The 24,593-nt window shown below is 35.7% G+C and overlaps 1 protein-coding gene across 8 annotated transcripts in view; it reads right to left on the reverse strand.

Annotated features, from left to right (window-relative positions):
* The window catches only part of KCNT2 (potassium sodium-activated channel subfamily T member 2), a 118,180-nt gene that overhangs the window by 44,613 nt on the left and 48,974 nt on the right, over positions 1 to 24,593 (reverse strand). For all 8 annotated transcript variants that reach the window (XM_027880374.1, XM_027880372.1, XM_027880375.1 and 5 more), the window contains exons 10-13: positions 11,026 to 11,206; positions 8,743 to 8,907; positions 7,048 to 7,184; positions 4,195 to 4,258 (exon numbers count right to left, since the gene is read on the reverse strand). In XM_027880374.1, coding sequence (XP_027736175.1) covers positions 4,195 to 4,258; positions 7,048 to 7,184; positions 8,743 to 8,907; positions 11,026 to 11,206 — 547 coding nt within the window. The remainder of the gene's footprint in view (positions 1 to 4,194; positions 4,259 to 7,047; positions 7,185 to 8,742; positions 8,908 to 11,025; positions 11,207 to 24,593) is intronic.

The following is a 24,593-nucleotide window of genomic DNA, read 5'->3' on the forward strand; positions in this document are numbered from 1 at the left end:
TTTTTTTTTTTTTTTTTTTTTTTTTTTTTTTTTTTGTCATTAAGGTTTGTGCTGTTTTGTCTTAAGGTGATGAAATGCCAACACACTGTAAATGTCTGGGTAGTGTGATGGATGGCAGTCATAAAGATATATTATAGGAGTAGCAAGAGGTTTGGGAGTGGATTAGGGACAGATTTGAAAATCATGTGTTGTTGAAGATGTTACTTAATCTTTTCATGCAGAAGGTATTAGGGAAGCAGTCACTTGCAGTGATGGTGTGGCTTAATTGCACAGGGTTTGCCATTACCAGTTTCCTCCCTTCCTTTCCATAGTAATCATTCAGACCACTCTGGCTGGCAAAAGTGCTGAGAAGAGGCTGTTTTCTGTATACCAAATGCCTAGAAATATAGTTACTTCCATAATAGATATTTTCTTGGGGTTTTTTATTATTATTTTGTCTAAAAAGCCTGTTTTTTTTCAGAATGTGCAATAGTTGTTAAATATAGGAATGAAGATTGTTTTACAAAATTATTCAAATGATACTATTTTATTAAAAACCCAAACAAACATAGACCAATAGAAGTGGGTGTTATAAAACTGAAAGTAAGAATCTCAACATAAAATATTTTTATGTAATTGTATAGAAAAGCAAAAGACTTTGAAATTAAAACCTCTTGATGATTATTTGGCACATTAGGAGTTTTAACACTGCAAAATATCCCTTGCTTTCATTTGCAGACTCTTCTTTGAAGCAACATTCTACAAACATGTATATATATAAAATGGATATTTAAATGCCCTATCCAGCTTCATACAATGAACTCATTGTATGTGCTGTTCATTTAATAACTTGCCTTATTGCTTCTCTTTCTCCCTTTTCACTTGGTATATACAGATGTTTGTGTACAAAAGATGTTTATCTGGGTTTCCAAGTTTTTTTGCTCAGTTATTCTCCCAAATTCCACTCTGAAGAAGCACTCCAGGGGAGAGAGACAAGAATACAGGTAGGCACTTCGGGTGATTTGTTAGATTCAGTCTCTTCATATAGTATTGGTGATACCACTGTTACAAATGGTGATTAATATAGAGATGATAATAAATTTTATGTATGAAAAGCTGTTAAGTTTTAAAGTGGGTGTAACAGGAATTTAATCACCAGAACTCAAAGAAATACATGTAGTATGTATTTTAAAATAATTCTGTTAATTTAATCTTTTTCTTCCCACACAACTTGATAAATTAGTTATATCCTCCTATCTTTGCATCCATATTGTAATGCTATTAAGACAGTGTAATTCAGATTGCCAGTACAGTAGTGTCACACAATTTGATTAATGGAAGGGGGGGAAAAAGGTGCAAGCTTGAATTGGACCATCTTTGAATTTTCAGAAAACATCAGAACAAAGCTGTTAGCTGTAAAAATGTTGTCATCAAAACTTATTTACTAATGAAATAGCAAGCAATGAACAGCCAGTGGTATCCACGGCAAATGAGTAGATCCTCTGCTTGAAGACTGTAGATGGGGAGATAAAAACTGTCAGGGACTTAAAAAAATCACTTGAGCTATTCTGGTCAGGAATGTCCTCCTTTTATTTTGGCGGTTGTCAGACGTAGGAGAGAATCCAAGACTCTCTTAAACAGCTTGTTAGCTTCACGACAACAGGGTGAAAAATCAGTTGTAGTTACGAAGATTGATTCTGGGATAACAGCTGAACTTCCTTCAGCCCAGTGACAAACTGCTAACTAACAACTAAAGTTGTTAGTAAAGACTAGAGCTGGGACAATGTAGGAAATTAAATCCATTTCATTTCAAAGCTCTAGGGGGCAGTAAAATAAAACAAAATAAATTAAAAATTGTCCTCTTTTCTACTTGCAGTATAAATAATTGCATTCCCTGTGCAAAAAGTAATCTGACAACCAAAAAGAAAACAAGACAGGGAGGTGACACCTTGTTTAAAAGCTTCAGATCAGACTGACCCTCAGAATATCATTGCTAGAGCTGAGATTCTGCACTGCCCTCCAACAGGGCACTCTGTCCCAGAGGAAGGTAATAGGATCGTGTCTCTGGTAAGATATGCCTGTTTGTATGCTTGAGATGTGAAGATAAATGAGATTTGATAATAACCTGTACTGGCAGCTGAAATGTGCCTCGTGCCAGTTTGGTGTTTCCTGAGGGAAACACCAGTCCCTGAGGATGGAAAGGCTGCCTGGAGAGAGATGGAGCTGGCCATGCCTGCAAAGCCCAAACTGGACAGTGCTGGCCAGGATGGATGGAAGCTCCATGAGCTCTATGTGGAGTCCACTGTCTGCCCTATGGGACAGTTCAGCAGAGTTGAAAATTGTCTTTTCTTCGCATAAATCCTGGAGCAGTTAGGAGCAGAGATGAACAGTTTATCTGCTGGTGTAGCTGTCCTTAATGCTGCATAAACCTACCAAGTGCAGTGTAAATCACGTGCTCTGCTTATATGGATTTCTCATTCTAACCACTGCGCAACTGTCAGGTATATGTTGTGAGGTGAGATGCTGTAGCTGATGTATTCTGAACTCATGGCTAATTTAAGACAGTGACTTTGGCTTTTTTTATATTTTTCAGTCTCAGAAGTTACCAGTATTTTCCCAGGTATTTGCAAGAACTCTTGCTTGTTCTTGTCCCTAAATACCCAGACCTTCTGTCCCTTCCAAACAGTATGCTTGCCTTGCTTGACTACTCCAGGATTACTTGCTGCCAGTTCACTGCCTTTCACTACTGTATTTGCAGGAGTCTACTGCTGAAGAATCAAATTCAAAGCTCTCAGCTCATTAAGTTTCAGTGTTTTAGTAGGAGCACGGATTTATTTCTCAGGGAGTTCAGTGACTTTCTGCGAGTGATGGGACCAGAACAGGATCTTTAACTTTGAATAAAATATTTTTTTTATAGTATGCTGATAGCCTCTGGAAAATAAATTATGTTTGATAAAATTTGCTTCTGGGAGCTCATTTGCCTAAAAAGGAAATACCCTTTCTTCTTGCTAGCTGCAGCTTATGTTGCTTTTATCATTTTTTCTCTGATATGCCGGATTTGTTAGGCAATTCGTATGCACCTTTGGGAATATTCAGATTTATTCTGAACTTCTTTTGGAGTTTGAGATTGAACTGAACAGAGGTAAGCATTCAATAATTTCATGTGTATCTCATGGTGAAAAATTTGAAGTTACATTCATAAATCCTTCCTCAGTGGACTTTTTTCCTGGATTTTTGTGATCAATAATTCATTTCATTAGCTGGAAGGGTTCTAGTTCATATTAAAATACTTTTATTATTTTCTCACAGATACATTGAATAAAGATTTGTCTTCCTTTGTGGACAGTAACTTACTTGACTGCAAGTAACTACTAGCCTGGGCAAAGCCATACAAACTTATTTAAAGAATCTTGCCATTTTTATTTTTGAATTTGACCAATAAGAAAAAACAGTCAAATACTCTCAGATATGTTGGTTATTTGGTATTAGTCAGAAATTAATTTATAAGTTGAATTCAGTCTTTACTTTGTTAGTGGTAAACTTTTAATACTTTTTTGAGAGTTCTGAATGAAAATACCAGTCAGTTGATATATATCTCTTTTTAATAAATATAATTCTTTGAGCTGGATATCTAGAGCAAACAGTGATGTTAGTCCAGGTGATTTGAATAGAAACCTTTTGAGAGACTACTATTCTTGGGAGTGATTAATTACCAATTATCAATTTAAGATACTATGATAGTGCTTATATACTATTCTGCCATTGTTCCATTAAAAAAAAAAAGATAAAAATTCACTTTATTCAGTGTGAAAATTGTTTTTTGAAGTTTTTTAAAGTTTGGAGGAATGTATAAATTTCTACTTTTTTAAAAAAGACATCAACGTATAACTAAAACACACTGAAAAATCCTAACTTCTTTGGTAGGTAGGTCATGTAATTTAGTATCTAAAAAAGCAGATAGAAGTAGATATATTATATGAAATGAGCCATTAGACTCGTGTTTCCTAAATTCGTGAAATCCTGGCCTTATCCAACAGAAATATTTTCATTATCTTATCTGAGACAAGAAGTTCATCCCACATGCAAAATCTCTTGTGTAAATCAGCTAACTTAACTTTCTGTTCACTGAAGACCTCTCAGTCCCTGAGAGGGAATAAAGGCAGTATCAGTATAACAACAAGCACAGTCATTCCTAGTTATTTCTTCCAAACTTACAGCTGCTGTCCTGTCCACCTCACAGCGGCTGCTCAGTATGAAACAAGCTTCAGCATCATCCATCCTAGAAGAGAGGAGACAAGCCTGTTACATTCCAACAAGCTATTTACGTGGACTTGTGTTCCCCAGTTCACAGTCTTGCGTGTAAAAACAGAACACCGAGGAAGTTTAGTCTCTCTGCTCTCATTTCTTTCCCAGGTGCCAGTAGAACCTGTGCCAAAGTAATAAATGCAGAGGGACCTCAAAAACACTTAATCTGCAATATAAGTATATGCTGTGAGTATAAAAGGTGGATAAACAGCACCAGTCTGTCTGGTGTGTAAGGGTATGATATGCACAAGTTATTATTGATAAGAATGAACAAGATGGGGCAGGTAACTTAGTGCAGACTTGTCTTGCCTAGCAATAGCAGAAAGTCGGATACATGTACAAAAATAATGTGCTTGGGATAAAAAGCGTTTCTGTGTATTTATGCATTATATGAACTATTTTCAGTTCATGTTGGTTTTGATTAGGAAGAAATCATGGAAGCTGTGTGAGTAATTTCAGCTAAATATGGGAGCAGTATTGGGAAGATAGGGTCTTTACCAAAATTGTAGGAAATTAGAGGAGATACTGATGAGGTAACTCAGATGACAGTATGTATAGATGATTTCATAAGGAAGTGAAACCTTATGTGAACATATTCACCTTTTTCCTCAATATTTTTTTGTAAATTCTTGAATCACTTCAGCCATATATGGCAAGGACAATAACCTGAGACTAGCATCTGTGAATGTCATTAATTTAGACACCAGAAACATTAATGTCATTTGTGTTGAAAACAGTTATTAGAACCTGAAGTATGAGAGAAGTGTTATTAAATGTCCTTAAAACTAAAAAAGCTTTGTCAATTACACCATTTTTATGTGCCAGAAAACTGACTCTGAGGCAAGAAAGCCCAACAGTTCCATTGCTTAGGGATGGCAGAAATTAAAGGGACTTCATATACAGAAGAGAAACTTGTGAATGGAAAAAGTATAAGCCAAAGAAAAAGAATGAACGTGGTTCACCTAAGAAAGTGGAGGCAGAGAGGAAATATATTTGAGGTCATGACAGAATATGGAAGAAAGCTGTAGGGGAAAGAAGTCAAGTGTGGTAGAGTTATTCACTGTCTACTACTAGTCTACATGGAGAATGGGAACTGTTTGAACCAGTTACTGTGTAGTTTCAGTGGCTGAAGAAGCTGTAAAGTCTCCAGTCATGCTGATGAACAATGTGGCACCTCAGGACAGAATCTATTCAGTTTCTTTGTAAAAGCTGCACGCACAAACACTGTTCAGAGAACACCAAGAGTTTGCAAAGTGATGCCCTCAAAGACAGGAAGAAAGAATATCATTTTTCCAAAGTCAAATTGTGTACTGGGGCAGAGAAAGAAAAATATAGTCTTTTATACTTAGGCAATCAGCCAACTTTGGGTATTCCTTTACTTTGTGGTGTGACCTCTCTCATGTTATTTTCACGTTGGATTTCATAAATTATATATGTATAAATTTTGATAATGAGACGCTTCTTAATAATTTTGTTGTTGTTCATAACCATTACTTTATTTATTGGAAGAAGTTTACCATGTGCCTCGTTATCTTCTCAGCACATTATGTTCTCATTAAAAAGAAATACAGCAAATGTCTTGGTACTGGGTTATATTTCATATTAAATGTTCTATTAAATTCCCACTATGCTTCTTCTCTCAGGAGAGGCTGAAAATTATTCTGTGACAGGTACATTCAATTACATGTTCTGCAGGAAAAAGCACAGTTCCACAGCTGACTACCTCCAGGTTATTATAAGTGAATATCAAGATTATATTTAGGGAACAGCCTAATTTTTCTTCTTCTAACGTGCAGCACAAATGTCAGCTAAATCCACACATGAATTCCTTCTTGAAATCAGCAAGAACACCAAAAAAAAAAAAAAACTTCTCTAAAAGAAAATGTCTAATCCTTAAAAAAGCTTTATTGTCTTGTCAAATTTTAAACAGATGTAGAAGCAGCTGTTTTTTCAGGGACAGAAGTCTGAGAAGATAACACTGCTCATGAGGCCTCTCACAGACAAAGTTCTTGGAAATAACTCCCTTTGGGTAAAGAAGGCTGAATGACACAAATGGACAGCTATTGGCTTCATTTTTCAGTATCTACATTATAGAGCAATGCAGGTAGGTTAACTCAGTTATTTGCTAGGAATCAACTTTCGCTCTGGAGACTTTAAAGAGACAATCGTTCTATGTGAATTCCACTAAGAATTCCTTCACAGGTTCAACTGATTGAGGAATGGTGGGGAGAGGTGTGTGTAAGGAACTCTGTTTGACTGATGTGATTTGATAAATGGCATTCACTATTAACTAGCAGAGAGCATTTCTTAGAAGTGGTGGATGTATGTGGTAAGAGGAAGGCCCTCAAGGAAGACTATATGGAGGTATAGTGTTTCCTTTTTTTCCCTTTAGCTGGTCAGGAGAACTACCATCACGTTTACCGTATTTTCTCAAGAAGCAGAAACATATTCTATCGTTGCTGTCATTTTGGAATATTCTGTTTTGCTTTTTCAGAAGAAATCACATGCATTCTGTTTCAATACCTTTAAAAACTAAGAAAGACAGAAAAGACAGTGAAAAAAATCTGGTCAAATGAAAGAGCTCACAAATATTTGTTCCTTGAAAAATTTCAGATATTAAGGAAAACTAATTACATCAAAGAGCTTTGCTTTGCTTTCTAAATACACATGCTGTCCTTCTAGCACAGCTTTTGTTGTTTGTTAAACCTATTTATCAAACAATATGAGTGAAACAAAAGCAAAAAAAGGTCAATATTTGCCTACTTGGCTCTCAACAGGTCTTGATCTTTTAGTGCTGAGCCTTGCAGGTAGATAACCCTTTGGGACCACATCGGGATTTGTAACACCCTTCGCACCTGAGCATCCATCTCGGTAGGACACAAAATAACGACGTAATAGTCCTGTCAAAAAAAAACCAACAATGGGAGAATAGTCATCTTGTTTTCTTATGTTACCATTTATTGTTGCTGGAGAATGAGGAAACAGTGATTGGGATATTAGAAACATCTCTGATAGTTGCTGATATGCTGATAGTCAGAGTTGATTTCTGCCTTTTTTTTTTTTTTCCTTTACATTAATGGGCAGTTCCATACTCTGCTTCCTGTGCTACATATGATCCTGGTTAGGAAAAGTAAGGTTAGTCTGAAGCATACATGTGTCACAGATGGGAAGGAGAGATAAATGGAACATGAGAGGAGAGACTGAGAGCTTAGGAGAGGCTTGTCCCAGAAGTCCTCCTTGGGACGCTCAAGCTTTTGTGGAGAGCTCTGTGCACTGAATGCAGTGCACCTTTATCCTTCAGCTTCCCAGTTCACAGAATCATTAAGGTTGGAAAAGATCTCTAAGATCATTGAGTCAAACTTGATTTCAGCTGTGAAGGGAATGTATATAAGCTCTTTTATTCTACCTATAAGTATTTGGATTCTTCTTCTTCATTTCCAGTGTATCACAGAACCTGACTTATTCTTCAGGTTAGTTAACTCAATTTTGGATTTCAATTTGTGTTCGCATCTATAAGACACGTGATTTCTTTGTGCATTTCCTTATGCCTCTTACTAGCTAATTATTTTGAGGAGTATTTGGGATTTGGGATTTGGCAAATTGCTGCTCAGCCACTTGAGGATTGTATTTGTGTGATTTTTTTGCATTAGTTAATGAAGCATGGTACACAGGTAACTTAGTAAAAGGCATAGAGAAGATTTAGTAAAAGAAATAGTCTGTAGCAAAGGTAATGATAATAAATCCAAATTGCTATCTCATGTAAATAGGCTTTCAGATGTTCCAAACAAGTCATATGACAAGTTTGCAGTAGCCAGGGAATATGTGTACACTAAGAAAATCTCTTCTGTGAAAATTTTTAAGGTCTTTGTCCTTTAAATTATATATATTTATTTCTTAATTTTCACAATTCTGAAAGGATCTAATCTTTAAAATCCTGTGCAAGGTGCTCTAGGATAACCCTGCTTGAGCAGGGAAGTTGGACCAAATGACCCACTGGGGTCCCTTCCAATCTTACCCATTCTGTGATTCCAAACACTGGCAAAAAAAACAAAGAAAAATGTGAAAACCAAAAGATGCTTTGATTTATGAGGATTCTTTGATCCAGTCCCAAAACAAGGGAAAAAAATAATCTGAGTAACTTTCATTTATTTTTAATTTTGGGTTAGAATCTAAGGAATTTGCACGGAAATACATGTTTCTAAAAGGACTGGCATTATTCAACAAGAAAGTAATTCTGCCTATTTACCTCAATTGAAAATTCTGTACCTCAGCATCTTACTGCAGTTATAGATTCCCAATTATGCTAGCTATTCCCAAATTCAGTTTTAAAAATTAAAGACCGTTTCAGAAGTCTTTCTGAAAAAACAAACAAACAAACAAAAACAAACAAAAAAACCAAACAGTATTTTGCATTTCTTATTTTTGGGAATTTTTTTTTTTTTTTTTTACTCTCAGTACCTGCAATCTGGGGTGAGCATAGAATTCATTTAAGAAATCCATAAGTAAGTCAATCTTCAGAGAGCTTACACACAGCACAACATGTTTTTCTGTCTGAGCTCTGTATCGACTGTAGTTTCCACCGGACTTTTGTCTCTCCATCCATAAATATGCCAGCTGTTCAAACTGCAAGAGATGCCAATTGTCAGTGGAATATAGACAAGTAGGTGTGCAGTACAACTGTATAATGACTTGACGATGTTGCATCATTCAATCTCATGCCTCTATGAAAAACTGCCCTTAGCCCACAGTGTCTTTTTCTTTGTAAAATGTTCAAGTGTATAAGACAAATAAGAGGGTGATTGAAAAACATGTCAATGGTGCCAGAATCTAGCACGCGCAAATAGCAGTGAAAATTCATTAAAATATCATGAGACTACATTAAATCTTAAGATTTTAGAAAAGAATGAAAGCTGGCACCTTATTCCTTGAAGTATTATTTTATACCTCTGAGCTCTCTTTATCTAGTGCCATGTGACATAAGTGGTTCTCTCATATGAAAGGTTAAATTTTCACACATTACTTGGATAGAAGAACCATTCGCCTTAGCTGGGCACTAACTCCTCCCAGAGATTTTATAATGTTCTGAAGGTGACCTGCTGTATACTCTTTAGTCTGTCTTATAAATTTAGATACAATTTAAAAACATAGAAAACACAGAAGTTGTTAATACAGCACATTTGCCTTTATCAGCTGAACCATATAGGCAGCTAACAGTAAACATTACTAGTCTGAATCCCTAAGACTAAAGGCAACACTGTAGCAGTCTGTAATAAAACATACACTCACCATTTCAAAACTCCTTGTAAGTAAAACACGTTTAATAGTGAGCTCAATTTAACTATATGTCTCTGTGATAGCTACTTTTTCCCATCCACATTCAACTGATGGGGAAGTTGAATCATGAATAATAACTGATTGCATATCATAGCAGGACAAAAGCTCAGGAAAGAATGCCTCCCACATTCTGTGTATGGCAAACTGAATGAAGCCCCATTATCACTACCAAGTTACAAAAGAAAGTAGCTAATAATAGGTAAATTTATGTGAAAGGCCAGTAGATTCTAGATTATTTACTGCTAATGTAGAGCTCTTATTTCTGAAGTATGAATCAGAATCACCTGAAAGATAAAATTTCTGTATCCTAGGAAATTGCAAATTTCTTAAGCAGAGCACATTTTAGTTTTCAATAGAATATGTATTTTACTAATTTTGCACTGAGGGAGAATATAATTGTATTAGTGCATACATCTGTGAATACAGACATTAAATATTTAGGTATAATTAGAGCATTCAAATAACTACAGTAAAATTAATGCTAAGAGCTTGAGCTTCCAACCTCCCAGGGTTTCTGTGTTGTCTGCTCACAGTGAGCTTTAGTTCACTGTTGAAGAAGCAGAGCCTGGAAACAATGTCTGAGTGAGAAACTTTAAAGCTTCATGGTCTAGCAGGTCTGCCGTAAGCTTTGATAAAAACGCTCGGTGTCTCCCCACATCCTCTCTTTCTGTCACGAGGTCTGGGTGATCAATGGAACGATGAACATCTTGGCAGGGCTTCCCGTGTAACCTGGGAGTTTCTGTTGTCCAGCCTCACCTAATGAGCTGGAAAATGCTTGGTGCAAATTTAACACAGCTGATTGAATCCTTGAAATATCTGGATTTTCACAAATCAGTCTCTTTTCCTGTTAAAACTGTTAGAAAGTCCTAAACCTAAGTAGGCATGAAAAATTCCTAACTCTGCTGTTGGCTCCGTGTGTGTGTGTGTGTACCATACACAGCTGTGAACCCAATTTGCTGGAGTTGCAGATTTAATGAGATTTTTTCAAGTTAGCACTGAGCTGTAAGAGTAAGAGAGGAAGTGGAGAGAACCAAGATTAGAAACAGGGAGAGCCTGCTGAGGAAATGCTACACTCATAAAGAAAGTGCTGGCTACTGTTGTGCTTTTTTTTTTAAAATTGTTCCATTAATAACAAACCCGTGTCTCAGGATAAAGGAAGGGCTCTGTGGTACATGACAGGAGCAGAAGGCTTTCATCAGCATTTGAAAACTCTTATTAGTGCTCTGGTTTTTAGTATAAATCTAGAGTATAGAAGAACATACATGAAAAAGGAAAAAAAAACCCGGAAGATAAGATGGTTCTTTTTTCTTACATTTTTTATGCAATAATAATAGTAACAATAAATTATTTCAGTTGTTATTCTTTTGTTTTAAAAACAATGCTAAAGAGAAAAAAATCCACATTTACCTGTATGGGCAACACCACAAGAGCAACACAGATCATAATGACAACAAGCAGCTTTGAAGGCCATATCTTGGGTGTAACATCCCCAAAGCCCACAGTGGAAAATGTCACTATGCAGAAATAAAGGGAGTCAAAGAGAGTCAACCTGTTTCCTGCTCGTTCCAGATGCTGAATTCCACAAATACTATGTAGAAAAGAATGAATAAAGACATGAAAAATAAAAACTGTTCAAGCTTGATGATTATATGTGCAGAGAGCTATTTATTTTCAGAATTCATAAAATGCTTAGCAAAGACATTTTTTCAAAGAAGAGTAAAAATTAGTATCAGAAGTGCATTATTGACATAATTTCCAAATGTCATTTGTAATAAAAGGAACTCATTTTTTGATTATTCCAGTATGATAGGCACAACTGTTGCTAGGCTTTGCTTTTATTGGCTGTTGTGAGGGAGAGGTGGTATAGAGAACATCATGGATTGATGAAATTCCTTTCTAAACCAGAACAAAACAGATGGTATATAGCTTCCACCATTCAAAATTTTTTATAGGTATCTTTCAACTCTTTCAGGGAAAGTTTGCTGGTATGGCCAAGAAAAATGTATATACTGCTTTCTTTGAATCTGTCCCTCTTTATGTTGGTCTCTGTCCCTTTGGGTGGCAAGAGTTACTAGTGGGAACTAGTTACGAGAATATGTGTTGCATATTCTGATGTTGTGTATTCTGATACTGTTGGTACAAATGGGTCCTGGCTGTCTAAAATAAACTAGGATGTGAGAATTGCAGGCTACTCAATTGTCAGAGGAAAAAGCATCCAGGGCCAGCCTTCCAAGTAGAAAGTGGAAGATGGCAACTGGTAAGAAGAGCCTGCTGGCTAAAAGTACAGAATAGAAATATGGGACTCGGTTGTCTTTAACAGCAGAACAAGCGAAGTTCATCCTTTCCAGTCACACATTCCTGAGAACAAGTAAATGGTAGCCCAAGTTAACTGGTAGTTACTTCTCTTGTAATCAGCATGATGTGCCTTTGGTTTCGAGAAGCAGTAGGAGAATTTGTCCACAGGTCATACTGCTATCTCATATGTTGCAGATCTTAAAAATATTTCACTTTGTAAAAATATACCATGATAAAGAGCTTCCCAAGCTTAAAATGGGATCTTCTGTGACACAGTGGAATTGCTTAGATTAGTTCAGGCTTTTTAATTATATTCACCTATATAAAAAAAAAAAAAATCAATGTGTGAACCACCTTGAATAGCGGTTTTTCCCCTTGGAGTTAGCAGAATGATTTGTCCTCAGAGAATTAGATAAATATCAAATGCCACAGTAATTACTCTAGAACATACTAAATATTATCTCTTCATATATGGTGTTCAGATGGTAACAGTCACTCACTAATATCTGCCATGGTAGGAACTTTGCATCACCAGGAAGACCCTGTGTTTATAGCAGTGTTAGCAGTTGTTCTTCTGTTCTCTGTTCTGTTCTCCAAAAATAATTTAGCTGTGGGCAGTGGCATTTCCAGAACATATGGATCAAATTCCCAGTTTCCTTTTCACAGCTCTAGCATTTGTAGTTTCACACATCTCAAAATGTTCTAAAAAGGGTGGGGTTTCTTCCCTGTTGTTTGCCTAAGTTTCATGCTTCAGTCAGAACTGATATTTATATTCCATGCAATTCGTCCCACATTTTTCACTGGAGTTGTAATCTAGATCTTCCATAATTTCACTATGTTCACAGTTTTTCTGGGGTTTTTTTGTGATTTTTTTTTTTTTATAAAAAGGATAATTACATTTTTGTCCCTGAAAATACTAACAGAAGGACCATAAGAAATTATGCTAATGAAACTTTCTTTTGGTCTCAGACCAAGGAAATTTTTCAGCTAAAGCCTTTTCCAGTATTAATTTGAAATAATGAAATATACTGTGGAGGCATCAAAGTATGGAAAAAGAACCCATTTAAATAACAATATTCACATAAGTTAAATGTAGTTTTAAAAGTAGAATGGTAATGGATTTTTTTATTCTTTACTGTTAAAATTCCTGATCGCCTTGGTGCATTTTCTTCTCTTTAGCTGTCTTTTGTTGGGTATATCCCTCAAACACAAAACTTTGACTTTAGGAATTAAGGTCATAAGGGCCAGGACAGCAGCAACTTCACTGAGCCAGTGATGTGGCTCCCATGTAACAGGACTATTACACCACTCCAACCCATGTATGAGGTTGTATTGAAGCATAATGCATGATCCTATAATTGGTAGAAATGTATTTTTTTCTGCTGCTGATGCCTCTGAAATTGCTCGGTGTTTGTATATACAAAAGTGTCAGTTTTACTCTTTGTATCTGACAGGATGGATCAAAATGTAAACCCCTTAGGCTGGGGAGGTTTTTTTTACATTTTTGAAATTAGAATTATTTCTTGATTCTTTGTTCTTTTTGTAAAACCTTGGCAAATTTTTTAATAGCTTGCTGGTAGGAAAACTCATGTCTTGATGAATGAGTTATTTTCTTTATTATAATAATAATTATACACGAGTTTTCCATAGCTAGCCCACCCAATCATCTTTAGTTAACTGAAATAAGGTAATAAATATATCATGAACCATTTCAGCCTTTTCTTAGTGGACAGTAGAATCCCTATTGAATTTTGTGAAATCAAGATTTCATTTCATCAGCTCTATTCTCTTATAGTCCTATATATTCCTATTCCTTAAAGCCATCAAAATAATGTGCTTGATCCAAAATCTTGTGGATTCAAGATGTTTCTCACTGAATTTAGTGGGCATGAGCCAGGGCTTCTCACATTTAGTTAACAATATTAAAAGTCACTAAGATATTGGAACTATTTCTTCTTTGCTGTAAGAAGAAATTCAGCTCTCCTAACAACTTTTTGATCAAATTAATTTCTTTCCTCAAAATTATTTGTGCCTCATTTGCAGTTCTACCGAACTTGAAGCCCTAACCCTGAAAACAAGGGAATGAGAAATCCAAAATCAGGTTACCAAGTCTTACTTGGATTGGGTGTTTTGATGCTCTGCCATTAGTCTTCACTAGAGCCAGAGATCACAAAACTGCAAAAAAAACCCTGACTTTCAAGAGACAATTTTATGGGAGTCTAATTAACAAATAAAATATTGCTTCTGGTACTGCTTCCCCGAGAATATTATACTTTCATCTCCCCAGCAGTGCTTTTAGAGGAATGTTACTCAATGTTTACAGCATGTCCCATCTGTTTGGGTTACCAGGTTATGCTGCACAAAGAGTGCAGGGCAACGCTAATGGCTGTCCATGAAGCCAAGTCCACATGGATTAGTTATTCCATTCCCCACAACTTACTGACATCTTTTATTATAACCTAATTCTCTATGTGAATAGTAGTATCAGCTTCCTTTTTTCCCCTCATAAATTGCTAAGCATTACTTTTTGCATAAATACTGCATGTAACAGTACATATGTTCTTTTCTGCATTCTTATGTTTACTGACAAAATGAAATGTGCAGTAATTTGGGCTTCATGTTTTGCCTGCTGTCATATTTTTAGTGGTATTTTTATCTCATTGTTCTTGTTTGCTTCCTCTTCCTCTTTCATCTCCCAAAGAAACAATAGTTTCTTTGGTCATCCCTGGAAAAAATGTAATAATTTTAAGCAAGAAAGGAATGTTCAGTAAAGGCAATGCTCACATCAACTTGTTTTTGTGCAGAATATAAATCACTGTAATAATCACTACACAGAAAGTCCCTGTCAGAAAATGTATTACAGACTTATAGAGAACACAAGTAGGATTTTAAGTACTCTGTTACCACTGCACTTAAAAAACAGAAAGTAAGGAAAATAACATGTAACCTCTGAAGATTAGTAATGTTTAGTTTTGGTATTATTTGAACTTTTGAGAGTTCAATCCTTGTTTTACTGGAAGTTTTCTTTCCAGTTCCAGGAATCTTTGTTTGCTTGAGTATTCATGTGCCAAAACTAACTCCTGTTTGTAAATAACCTGTCACCACATGCAGTACAGAAATAAATACTGTAAAGTAAAATAACCCCTGAAACTGTCAGCTCTGTCGTGCTGCAGAAGCATGTCAGAGAAATGGATACAACAAGATCCATTTGGATAGTAATTTGCAAATACTGTACAAACCATCCCCATTTATGATCATTTCTTTATAATCTATTTGGTATCAGTGTATATTTTCATTTTCCCAGTGTTGGCAAATATGTTTGATTTCTAAATTTTTATGTTTACTTTATTTTTTATTGTTTCCAGGTACAACCCCTTGAGGTCTAACATAATGCACCTGATGCTGAGCCCCAAGTCAGAGCTGCTTATGTGTGCTGAGGATTAGGTAATAAGCTAGGCAACAGCATTGTTTTCTTTGGATTTGCAACTCTGAGCTTCAGCTTGCCAAGTTTTTAGTAGCTAACTGTAGGGACTAGCTAATGGCTATGTTGAAATCAATGTGGACCAATTTTATCAGATTGTGTGGTTCTGTGGTAAGAGCTCAGTTCTCATATACGACATAAGTTACACCTGAAATAACTCAGAAATACAGCAATTCTGCTTAAGCAAGTTTTCCCAGGTAGTTTCTCACACTCAAAACTTTTTACAATTTCTTCATATCCTACCACAGATTGGTGATGTTAGAAGTAATTACAAATCAAATTCCAGTGATTTGATTGTTCTGTACTGCTATTTGCTGTTATATTATTTTAAAAATTTCTAATGCTACTATCACAGATTTTTTTCTTTATGAGAAGAATTGGTATGAACTGTCGGTCAGCAAAACTGTCAGTAGACCACCAGCTGTAGCAAATATCTATGGGTAAAATTCAAATACAGCAAAATACTGACAAAAACGACTATGTGAACTTCCCAGGAAATACACAGACAGGCATTTGAGACATATTCTACCACTACAGTGGCTGTAACTATCTGCTTAAGGAAACTTCCTCCATCTTTACACCAAATCAAACAGTTCATGCTTCTGTCTTCCCCTAGGAGGCATGTGGCATCTCATAAGTCTGATAAATGCACAGAGGTTTAGCTCAAAATCAGCAAGAAGTGATCACCACTTGCCAAAGATGATAGTATTAAGCTGGTGCCAGTTTTAAGTCCTCGAACTGAAAGTGATGTTAGAACTAATGCTGTGTCTGGAGAATGCCATGCTTTTGCACAGATGAAAACAGTTTTTCATACTAGAAATTGTCTCTGTGGGGTGTTCAGTCTTCTCTAGAGCATTCATGTAGAGCCAAATGCAGTTTTGTCCCATACTTTAATATTATATATTATTGGAAAAGCTTGTAGAAGTAAGTATCCATACAATCATTAAACACTCAATTTATACTTTACCACCTCTGCCTTGAGTACTGATATAACTGGAGTGACATTGAAGTAGCATTTTTTTCTCATTCATTCTATCAGATGCATATGGAAACACTGTCTGTTGACTATTGAATGACAACACATGTCCCCTGAACTTTAATTACCTTTTTCCTATGAGACACTACTGAGCTGTGTAATCTGGCCCTTACAGAAGGTGAAGGTGCTGCTGATCACATTATCTGTGACCTAAAAACCTAATGCTTTTTGACAGAGCCCTTGATTCTTGTGTAAATAATGAAGAGGCAAAGAAAAAGATCAAGGGATGAGTACAAACTGCAGCAAGTAAAAGAGTGAAGCAACAATCAGAAAATACTCTGACCAGTAATGTCAATCCCATCCAAACACCCTGAAGCTGAATTTTTAACTTGCTAAAAAACAAATGCTTCCATTTTTTCCCAAGTCTTGTGATACTTCCTCAGGACTTTTATAAAGCCTTTGTTTTTTCCTGATTTATTTTGTGAAAAGCAATTTTCCATAAACAATATTAAAACAGAAAAACAACCCAAACTAGTTTAAGTAGATATACAGTTTTCAAAACATTCGAATGACAGAATCTTGTACAATTTATCATGCAAAATATATCAAATTTAAGCATTGCAATGAGAATTTCCTATTTTCCCCTTTCATTCCACACAGAAGGCTTTAAAGCTGTGGGAATAACAGAATTCCAGGACATAGATAATACTAATTGCATACAAGACAGTGCACAATAAATGAGGGAGAACTGCTGATTGGAAAGAAGATGAAGGCTGTTATGCTGCCTTTAAAGTAAGTCAATGGAGAAATACACTTGCTATTCTTAGGTGGCAAGAACTGATCCTATGAATGCAGCAGATCATGCTGAAATGTATTCACTGACTGGACAAAAAAAAAAAAAGTGCTGGACATTGTGGCTTCTTAATATTCAAGGTCAAAGTTAATGTTGTAACTAGTCTCAGATATTTTCACAACTCTAATGCCACTGCATCAGACAGTCCAATGTGAATCTTTCTATTTTTACAGATATATTCCTTTCAGCATATATTTTCATACAACACTCTCCCTTCTTGCTTTTTCAGAATCGCAACAGTAAATGGAAAGACAGGCTTTGAATCTAACTTTTCAGTTCTGGGGGAACTTTGAACACAAGCTGAGGTAAGAGTGCAAAACATTCACTGCACAGCCATGCCACTATGCCAGAAATGAATTCTGAATTTCCGTTCAACTGGAAAGGTCACCTTTGTTTGTATTCCAATTGTATCTTTATCCCAAATTATGGTGTTTGATGATATGATTATTACCCATGGGGTCTTCTATAAATATTTTCCTTCCCCAAAGGTTAGAATGTTATGGGCAGCTAATGGTTGCAAAAGCTCAGCGTATAGAAATAAACTCTTCCTCTAGGAACTCATGACTTCCAGAAACTGAAAAACATCTTGGTAAGCAGAATAGGATATTATGAAATTACTGTCTGTGTATAAATATTTGTTGAATCTCAGTGAGAACCCTTCTACTTCTGCTGCTGCATTTTGTGAAACGGGAAGTGGAGCTGTAACTAATCAACTGTGGTCATTGAGACTGCACAAGTAGAGTCCCACTGTGGGCAGCATTCAGCTTTGTATTTCCATAAAAAGGTCTGTACACACTTCAGTCTGTAAGTCCAAAGGACTACCTGTATTTCTGTATGCTTTCAATCTGCCCCAGAGCTTTGATGGTAAACAAAGTCTGGCAGTTCAGCTTCAATACTGTGTCAATACTGTTGGCAGCTGAGAGCCTGCTGTGGAGTCTGAGGTTCTGGATTGCTCACACAAGGAGTCACTAACTATTGAGGAAACAGAATCATGCACTCAGAACTTAACCACCAGATACTATTCACCTTCAGGGTGTGTACAGAATTAGGTGATATTACATACCTGTCCTTTCTCGGGAAAATTAGTTAGGTAATCTGTTTATAACACTCAAAAGTTGTATGTGTTGTGCTGGAAAATTTGAATGCAAACCTCTAACTTAATACACCCAACATGTTATGCTTTGGAACATCATGTTTAATGTTTCTTGCAATAGTTTTGAAACATTCTTATGGTCTAACAGTTGTTATGCAAACCACCCACGCTCCCTCAATCAAATTGAACTAACAATTGAAATATTCATTATCTGCATATTTGTTAAATGTGCATAAGAAAAACTAACCCAGTATGCAGAATATTCTATAAGCTACTGACAGAAACCTTTTGTTAATTCTCAGCCTAACTCAAGTCACAGCACACTTTAATGACAAATGGATTTAATTTTATTGTTAAGTCAAAATTCTCTCCTTTTCAGATTTTGCCTTTTCATTTGATTTTTAGAGACATGGATCTTCCTTACACTTCTATCCATTTTTACATCTCCTTGACAGCCTCTCATCTGCCTGCACTGTGAGTGCAACTGCTTTCTGCTGCTCTCATTGCTGCTATTAAAACAACTGCTTCAGGACAAAACAAGTTACCTTACTCCAGCTGCAACATTTTCTAGTTGCTAACACCATAAACAAAAAATAATTTCTTAGAAATTAACAGATAGGCAATATATTCAGGAAGAATGGTCTTTCTTTCACTGCTTATCCTGCTGTGAAACACAAACCAATAGCAAATACAGGCTGGAGTGTTCTAAAACTTGCAAGTGATTCAAAGCAAATACCACTTGTTTTATTCCCTTTAACCCATAGCCATTAGGGGTGCAGCCCTTTGGAAAGCTCACCAGTGCTATTTTCCTTCCCAGCTTAAATTTCCATAAAACATATATTCTGTTGCAGGGTTCTATAAAGAGAATTTTACTTGCAGACATGGAAGAAACTGCTTTCTGCTTGCCTTCATATCTCACAGTTTTTCAAAATGCTATTGCAGCCAACTATCATGCTCTGCACTAAACTCATATTTTTCCCAGAAATCTTCATGCACATTTGTTTTCATCCCCAATTATCTAAAAGGACTTCTCAGTATAATGATAATAATGGTAACTTTAACCATTAGAAGACATGGACAACTAAGACGGGTATCAGAAAGTTGACTCTTCCTGAGCTCTGAGGCCTCCATGAATCATGGTCTGCCTACCTCCCAAATTCTACCTTTCTAATTCCAGGTCCTCCAAGTCTAGCTTGTGGAGTGACTGTTCCACATAGCACTATTTTTGTATGTGATGTATAACCAAAGCAAAAAAACCTAGTCATGGAATGTCATTTACTAGAAACAGTTTTTCAGGTGTTTACTATTAACCATGGCAGTGTGGGATCAAGGGTTGGACTTAATGATCTCAGAGGTCTTTTCCAGCCTGGTTGATTCTATGATTCTATGATACTGAGTTTATGGATTCTTTTATGAGGCACCCAAAAGGGAGAAAAGCACTTCTGGAGAAAAACAACAGAATGTGCATTTGGAAGACTAAGGGGTGAATAAATAGAAGACCCAGACATGTAGGCTAGAAACTGATGAGAAATCTCTCTTTCTCATGGCAGCTGCTTGCTGTGCTTTATATAATCTCTCCAAGAACAAAGGAGAGAAGTTTGCAGATATGAATAGGAGACAGATGGAATGTGATGGAGTAACTTGAAGATTTTCAGAAGCCCATGTGAATACTGCCAGGAAATGTTACAAGTGTGAAGGAACGTAGAGAGGGTAATCTGATGAGCAGCTTCTATTGCACAGTGTTTACACTAACAATAAGGAGTTCATTCTTGCAGGTGAGTACTTACAGATGAGTGAATGCAAAAGCCTTATGATAATTTAAATGAGCATGTTAACTGCTACATTTTCAATTTTATTACTGCACTATTATTTACTTTTTAAGTAGATGTGTATATTTTTATGAAATAAAGATGGTATTTTAAATAAATGTTAAAGATGCCACACAGTAAACATAAGCACATTGTCCAGCATTTTTTATAATAACTGGAAGTTTCAGCCAAAGTGACGGTACTGCATATTATTTAAATTATAAGGCTGTGCTGTTCTAAAATGTGGTAACCCCTTTCTGTTTATTCAAGGGAAGCAAGCAGACAGATTTTTTCTCCAAGTCACAAGTTAGATGGAAATATCTGTTTTCTGCATCTCTGGATGTTGGACAAATCACACCTTTATGGGTGAGGACTTTGGGTAATGGGAAAGTTTCTATTGTTCTCCCTTCTGGAAAACTTAAATGTAGCAAGACTGTTTAAGGTAAAAGGTTGTAGTCAGATCACATGAGGGCAGGGGTGTAAACTTCTCACATTTCAAACTGCACTATGAAATCACTGACTCATCAGTGGTCTTTGTTATCATTATGAGTATTTGTCTTCAGTATTTTGGTTGTTATGTACATAAATTTGCCATCATTCTTTCATATGCATAGGTGTTGTAAATTGGTGGTACCTCTGTCCTGCCTGTACATGGGCACTTAGAGATTTTTTTCTCCTGGGTGTGACACTGCATGGCTGATTGTGCCTTTAGTCTTCAGTTCTTTGAAAAATGTCTGTCTAAAAGTTATAGTAATTTCTAATGGAATACCAAGTATGCAGAAGAGAAATTTTTTTCTTTTAAAAGTCATTTTAGAAGCGATTTTTTTTCTTTCAAAATCCATTGTAAATGCACTAAAATCCTTCTTCTTTTTAGATGATTTCATATCACAACAACCCAAGCTCTGCCAAAAGCACTGAGAAGTCCTTTCAGCATTCCATAAAGCTATGCCTAATGTAAACAGAGGGTGAGTGCCAAGTTTCTGGTGGTGCCAAGTTCTGTTAGTATGGCCTAAGTTACATTGACATCTTTTTTAACTCTTCACTTTCTGATTTGAGAAATATGAACTATGCTACACTTCACACCCTTAAAATATAGTTGGAATGTGAAACAGACTATAAAAGTGAACATATCACTAGAGAGTTATGCTGCTGATTACAAATCAGCATAATGAGATACTGCTTGTTGGAGAACTGGAATAATTCATATCATCTAATAATACAGTTTAGTCTGTTATCATTAACCACCTCAAACACCAAATTTTTGTAAAGTTAAATGTCTAATGAATCAGTCAATGAAAGATATATTTATTTTTTTAGGTCTGCATGGTAATGACAACTTCATTTTTGGGCCAGGACCTGTGAGTGATGATGGTTTGCTGCCAACCATTGAACGATGAGGTAACATTCTCAACACAGTTAGTCATCGTTGTTGCATGTGGTATTCTATTTGCTACTGTCTGAAGTGATAAAACATTCTTAAAGACAGCATGTGAGTATCAGGTTTTAATTTTACTGCGAAGATAAAATGAAGCATGGGAAGTGTAATGCCTTTCTGTTATGAAAGAGGTGGAAGACAGAGGTTTAAAACTCATATTGAATTGCCCCTTTAAGGGGAACTTCACATTTAAGTCTTCCTGAAACCAAAGCAAAACCTACGATTTATTTTACCAATAGGATAATGCAGTATTTCACATCCTACAGACTCTGGTTATATTCCAGATCAACTTTCATTCTAGCATTCTATTTTACTTAAGTTATTCTTGTCACCCCTGTTATAAAGGTAACACACATATTTTGCATAGATAACATTTATATTTTCCCACAAGATATCTGCAAGTCTGTAGATGTTTCAAGTCTGTATGTGTGCATATGTGTTTGCAAACCACAAAAGCTTAGTAGAAAACCCACATCCTAATAATTTGCATGCCTGTTGAGTTTACCTGCCTAGCTCCCTATGTTTTAACCCTCAAATCCTTTTCTCTGGCTGCATTTTTTCTGTGGATCTTTTTCAAGTGCCTATACTTTTGAAGACACATATATCTGAAATGCATATTGCACATATTAAAATATGGTATTATTTTTAATGGAATATTTTTTCTTTCACATTCCTTGTTTGTCTGTGCTTCTTGGACGGTCACTTCTGGTTTTTCTCCAAACACCCTTTTCCAACATAGAAAATTAAAGCACATTTTGCTGGTTTTATTTCTAATTTTACTAAGACTTCAAGTATTCCTCACAGTCACTCTGTCTTGGGCTACGTTCCCACAAAAGAGCATGGACAGGAGTGCATTTAGACGAAGAGGAATTTTATGTGTTGCTTTACATGTGTTGGCAAGCCTTAATTAGTTAATATTAGCAATAGCCTGATTCTATTATAGCCCACAAAATTCAAAATATGATTGCTGAAGAAAGGATACCATGGAGATGCAGTCTCTTAGAATTGTATTTCTAACAGTTCAAATATTATATGACTCAAAATTGTTTACTTTTTTCCTCTGTTTGTAATGGTAATTGGTCTTTGCTGCCAGAACAACCTCTGCTTGTCATGGTATCTGGTAATATTATTACTGTATTACAAGATGTCATGATAATAAAGGCTGAAAAATCGTTCTCTCAATGGCATATTCAGAGTGCATAATGTTTTCCAAAATATTGTGTCTCCCAAATATTCTCATTATATCTTTAATGAAAAGATTATTGATGTATTTGTAGTAGCAGCATTTGGTATTTGAGAGACATTTTTACATCCCGTGAAACTTACTGGGGAAAATACTGGGAAAGAACCTGAGGGAAATTTTATTTCCTTCTTGGGCAGGAGTTTGGTTTTGAATCTATTTTTACACTTTACTTAAATATGCATATTTTGATTACTGAATTTTCAGTATCTTCACATGGCAGAAAAAAATTATTAGAAGAGAAAGATCAAAGATGATTCACAGGATAGAGGCTGGAACTTTCAGAATGGAAAGTAATTCAATGTCTAACTCCCACAAAGAGTAAAGGTCTTGCAAGACAGACTGAATATTCTTCCTAGTGTCAATTTAAAATATTGATTTATAGAATACACTACTAGGCTGTGAAATTGCAATCACTAATTATCAAAGGATGATTTACCTGACCTGTAATGTAGGGGTACACACCATACAAAAGACTGAAATACTGTGTGGTACAACAACAGAGAACAAAAAACGTGAATAAGATTATTTTGTCTTTCGAATTTATTCAAATTTAACTTTGCCCACCTCTATCTAAATTCAGTTTGGAACTACAGATTTTCAGATTAATGAATGACCTGCAACCTGTGGTAGAAAATCAGCAAAGTTTGATTGTAACTTAAAAAGATCTCAAGTGTTTGAAACCCTGACTCATTTTCCAGGGTGAAATAAAACAACAGAAATCTCTCAATCACATTGCTTATTGGCTTAATTTAATACTTCTATATGTATTAAAAATAGATTTGCTTATAAATAATCTGTTCTTAATACTCCATTTTAGAGAGGCTTTGTGAAGGGCAGCTTTCTGAGCTATCATTTAGTCAATCTGATTATTTTTTATTTTAAGAAGAAGATTACTCACACTAAGAAGATAATTTAGATTGAACTTTCTAATTTTTATGACTTTGTTCCACAGACCACAGTAAATAGGCTATTCAAATTGTTATTAATTTCACTGGTGTGTCTGTCTAGTTTTGCATATTCCATTACATCAGTTGTACAAAGAATACCCTGCATGAGGCATGGGAAAGATGCTGACCTAATTATTTTAGAAATAACTATGTAGAAACATCTAAAAAGATTAACAAAGGAAATATTATGTCACTACCAAATTAATAACTAAAATAGCCTGAAAATCACTGTATAATTATCTAGGTTTCTATAGAAACTATGTTTGATGGGTAGCCAGAAAGACTTCTGATTGGGCTTCAGTACTTCTGCTCTCCCTATAATACACATGATTTCTGATCTGCCTTTCACAAAGGACTAACTAGTTTTTTGGTAGCATATGTCCTTATCCTATATTCCTGAAGCAGCACTCTTCTAGATCACTAATCAACCATATGATCTTTTAAAGATCTGAACTCTTGAACTTAAACACGTAAAAATATTGTTTAGAATGTGCTATTACAAATACTGTGCTGTCAATGAAGAAAAAAATTTGTGTATGGTAATATTTCTGTGTTGTCCCAATCCAATAGCTGCATAAAAATAAGAAAAAGGTATTAATCAAAGAAACGAGTTGTGGGTTTTATTACAGTTTGTTATTGTCATTTTTCATTATACTTGCTCACTTGCTCTGAAAGGCTTTGACCTTTAAGTACTAATCGTATGGATGTAAGCAAATGGTCCCCTGTGCTGGTAAATGGGAAAAAATTGTGGTCCATCACACAAGTTCATATTCCAGGAGAAACGCTAAGGCTTTACCTGAATTTGTTTCATTGAAATAGTCTGGATTGGCAACTATTGGTGGCA

The sequence above is a fragment of the Empidonax traillii genome, unplaced genomic scaffold, assembly GCF_003031625.1.
Source record: "Empidonax traillii isolate 1590-97213 ecotype Southwest subspecies unplaced genomic scaffold, ASM303162v1 scaffold69:size3087049, whole genome shotgun sequence".
In the NCBI taxonomy this organism is placed as follows: domain Eukaryota; kingdom Metazoa; phylum Chordata; class Aves; order Passeriformes; family Tyrannidae; genus Empidonax; species Empidonax traillii.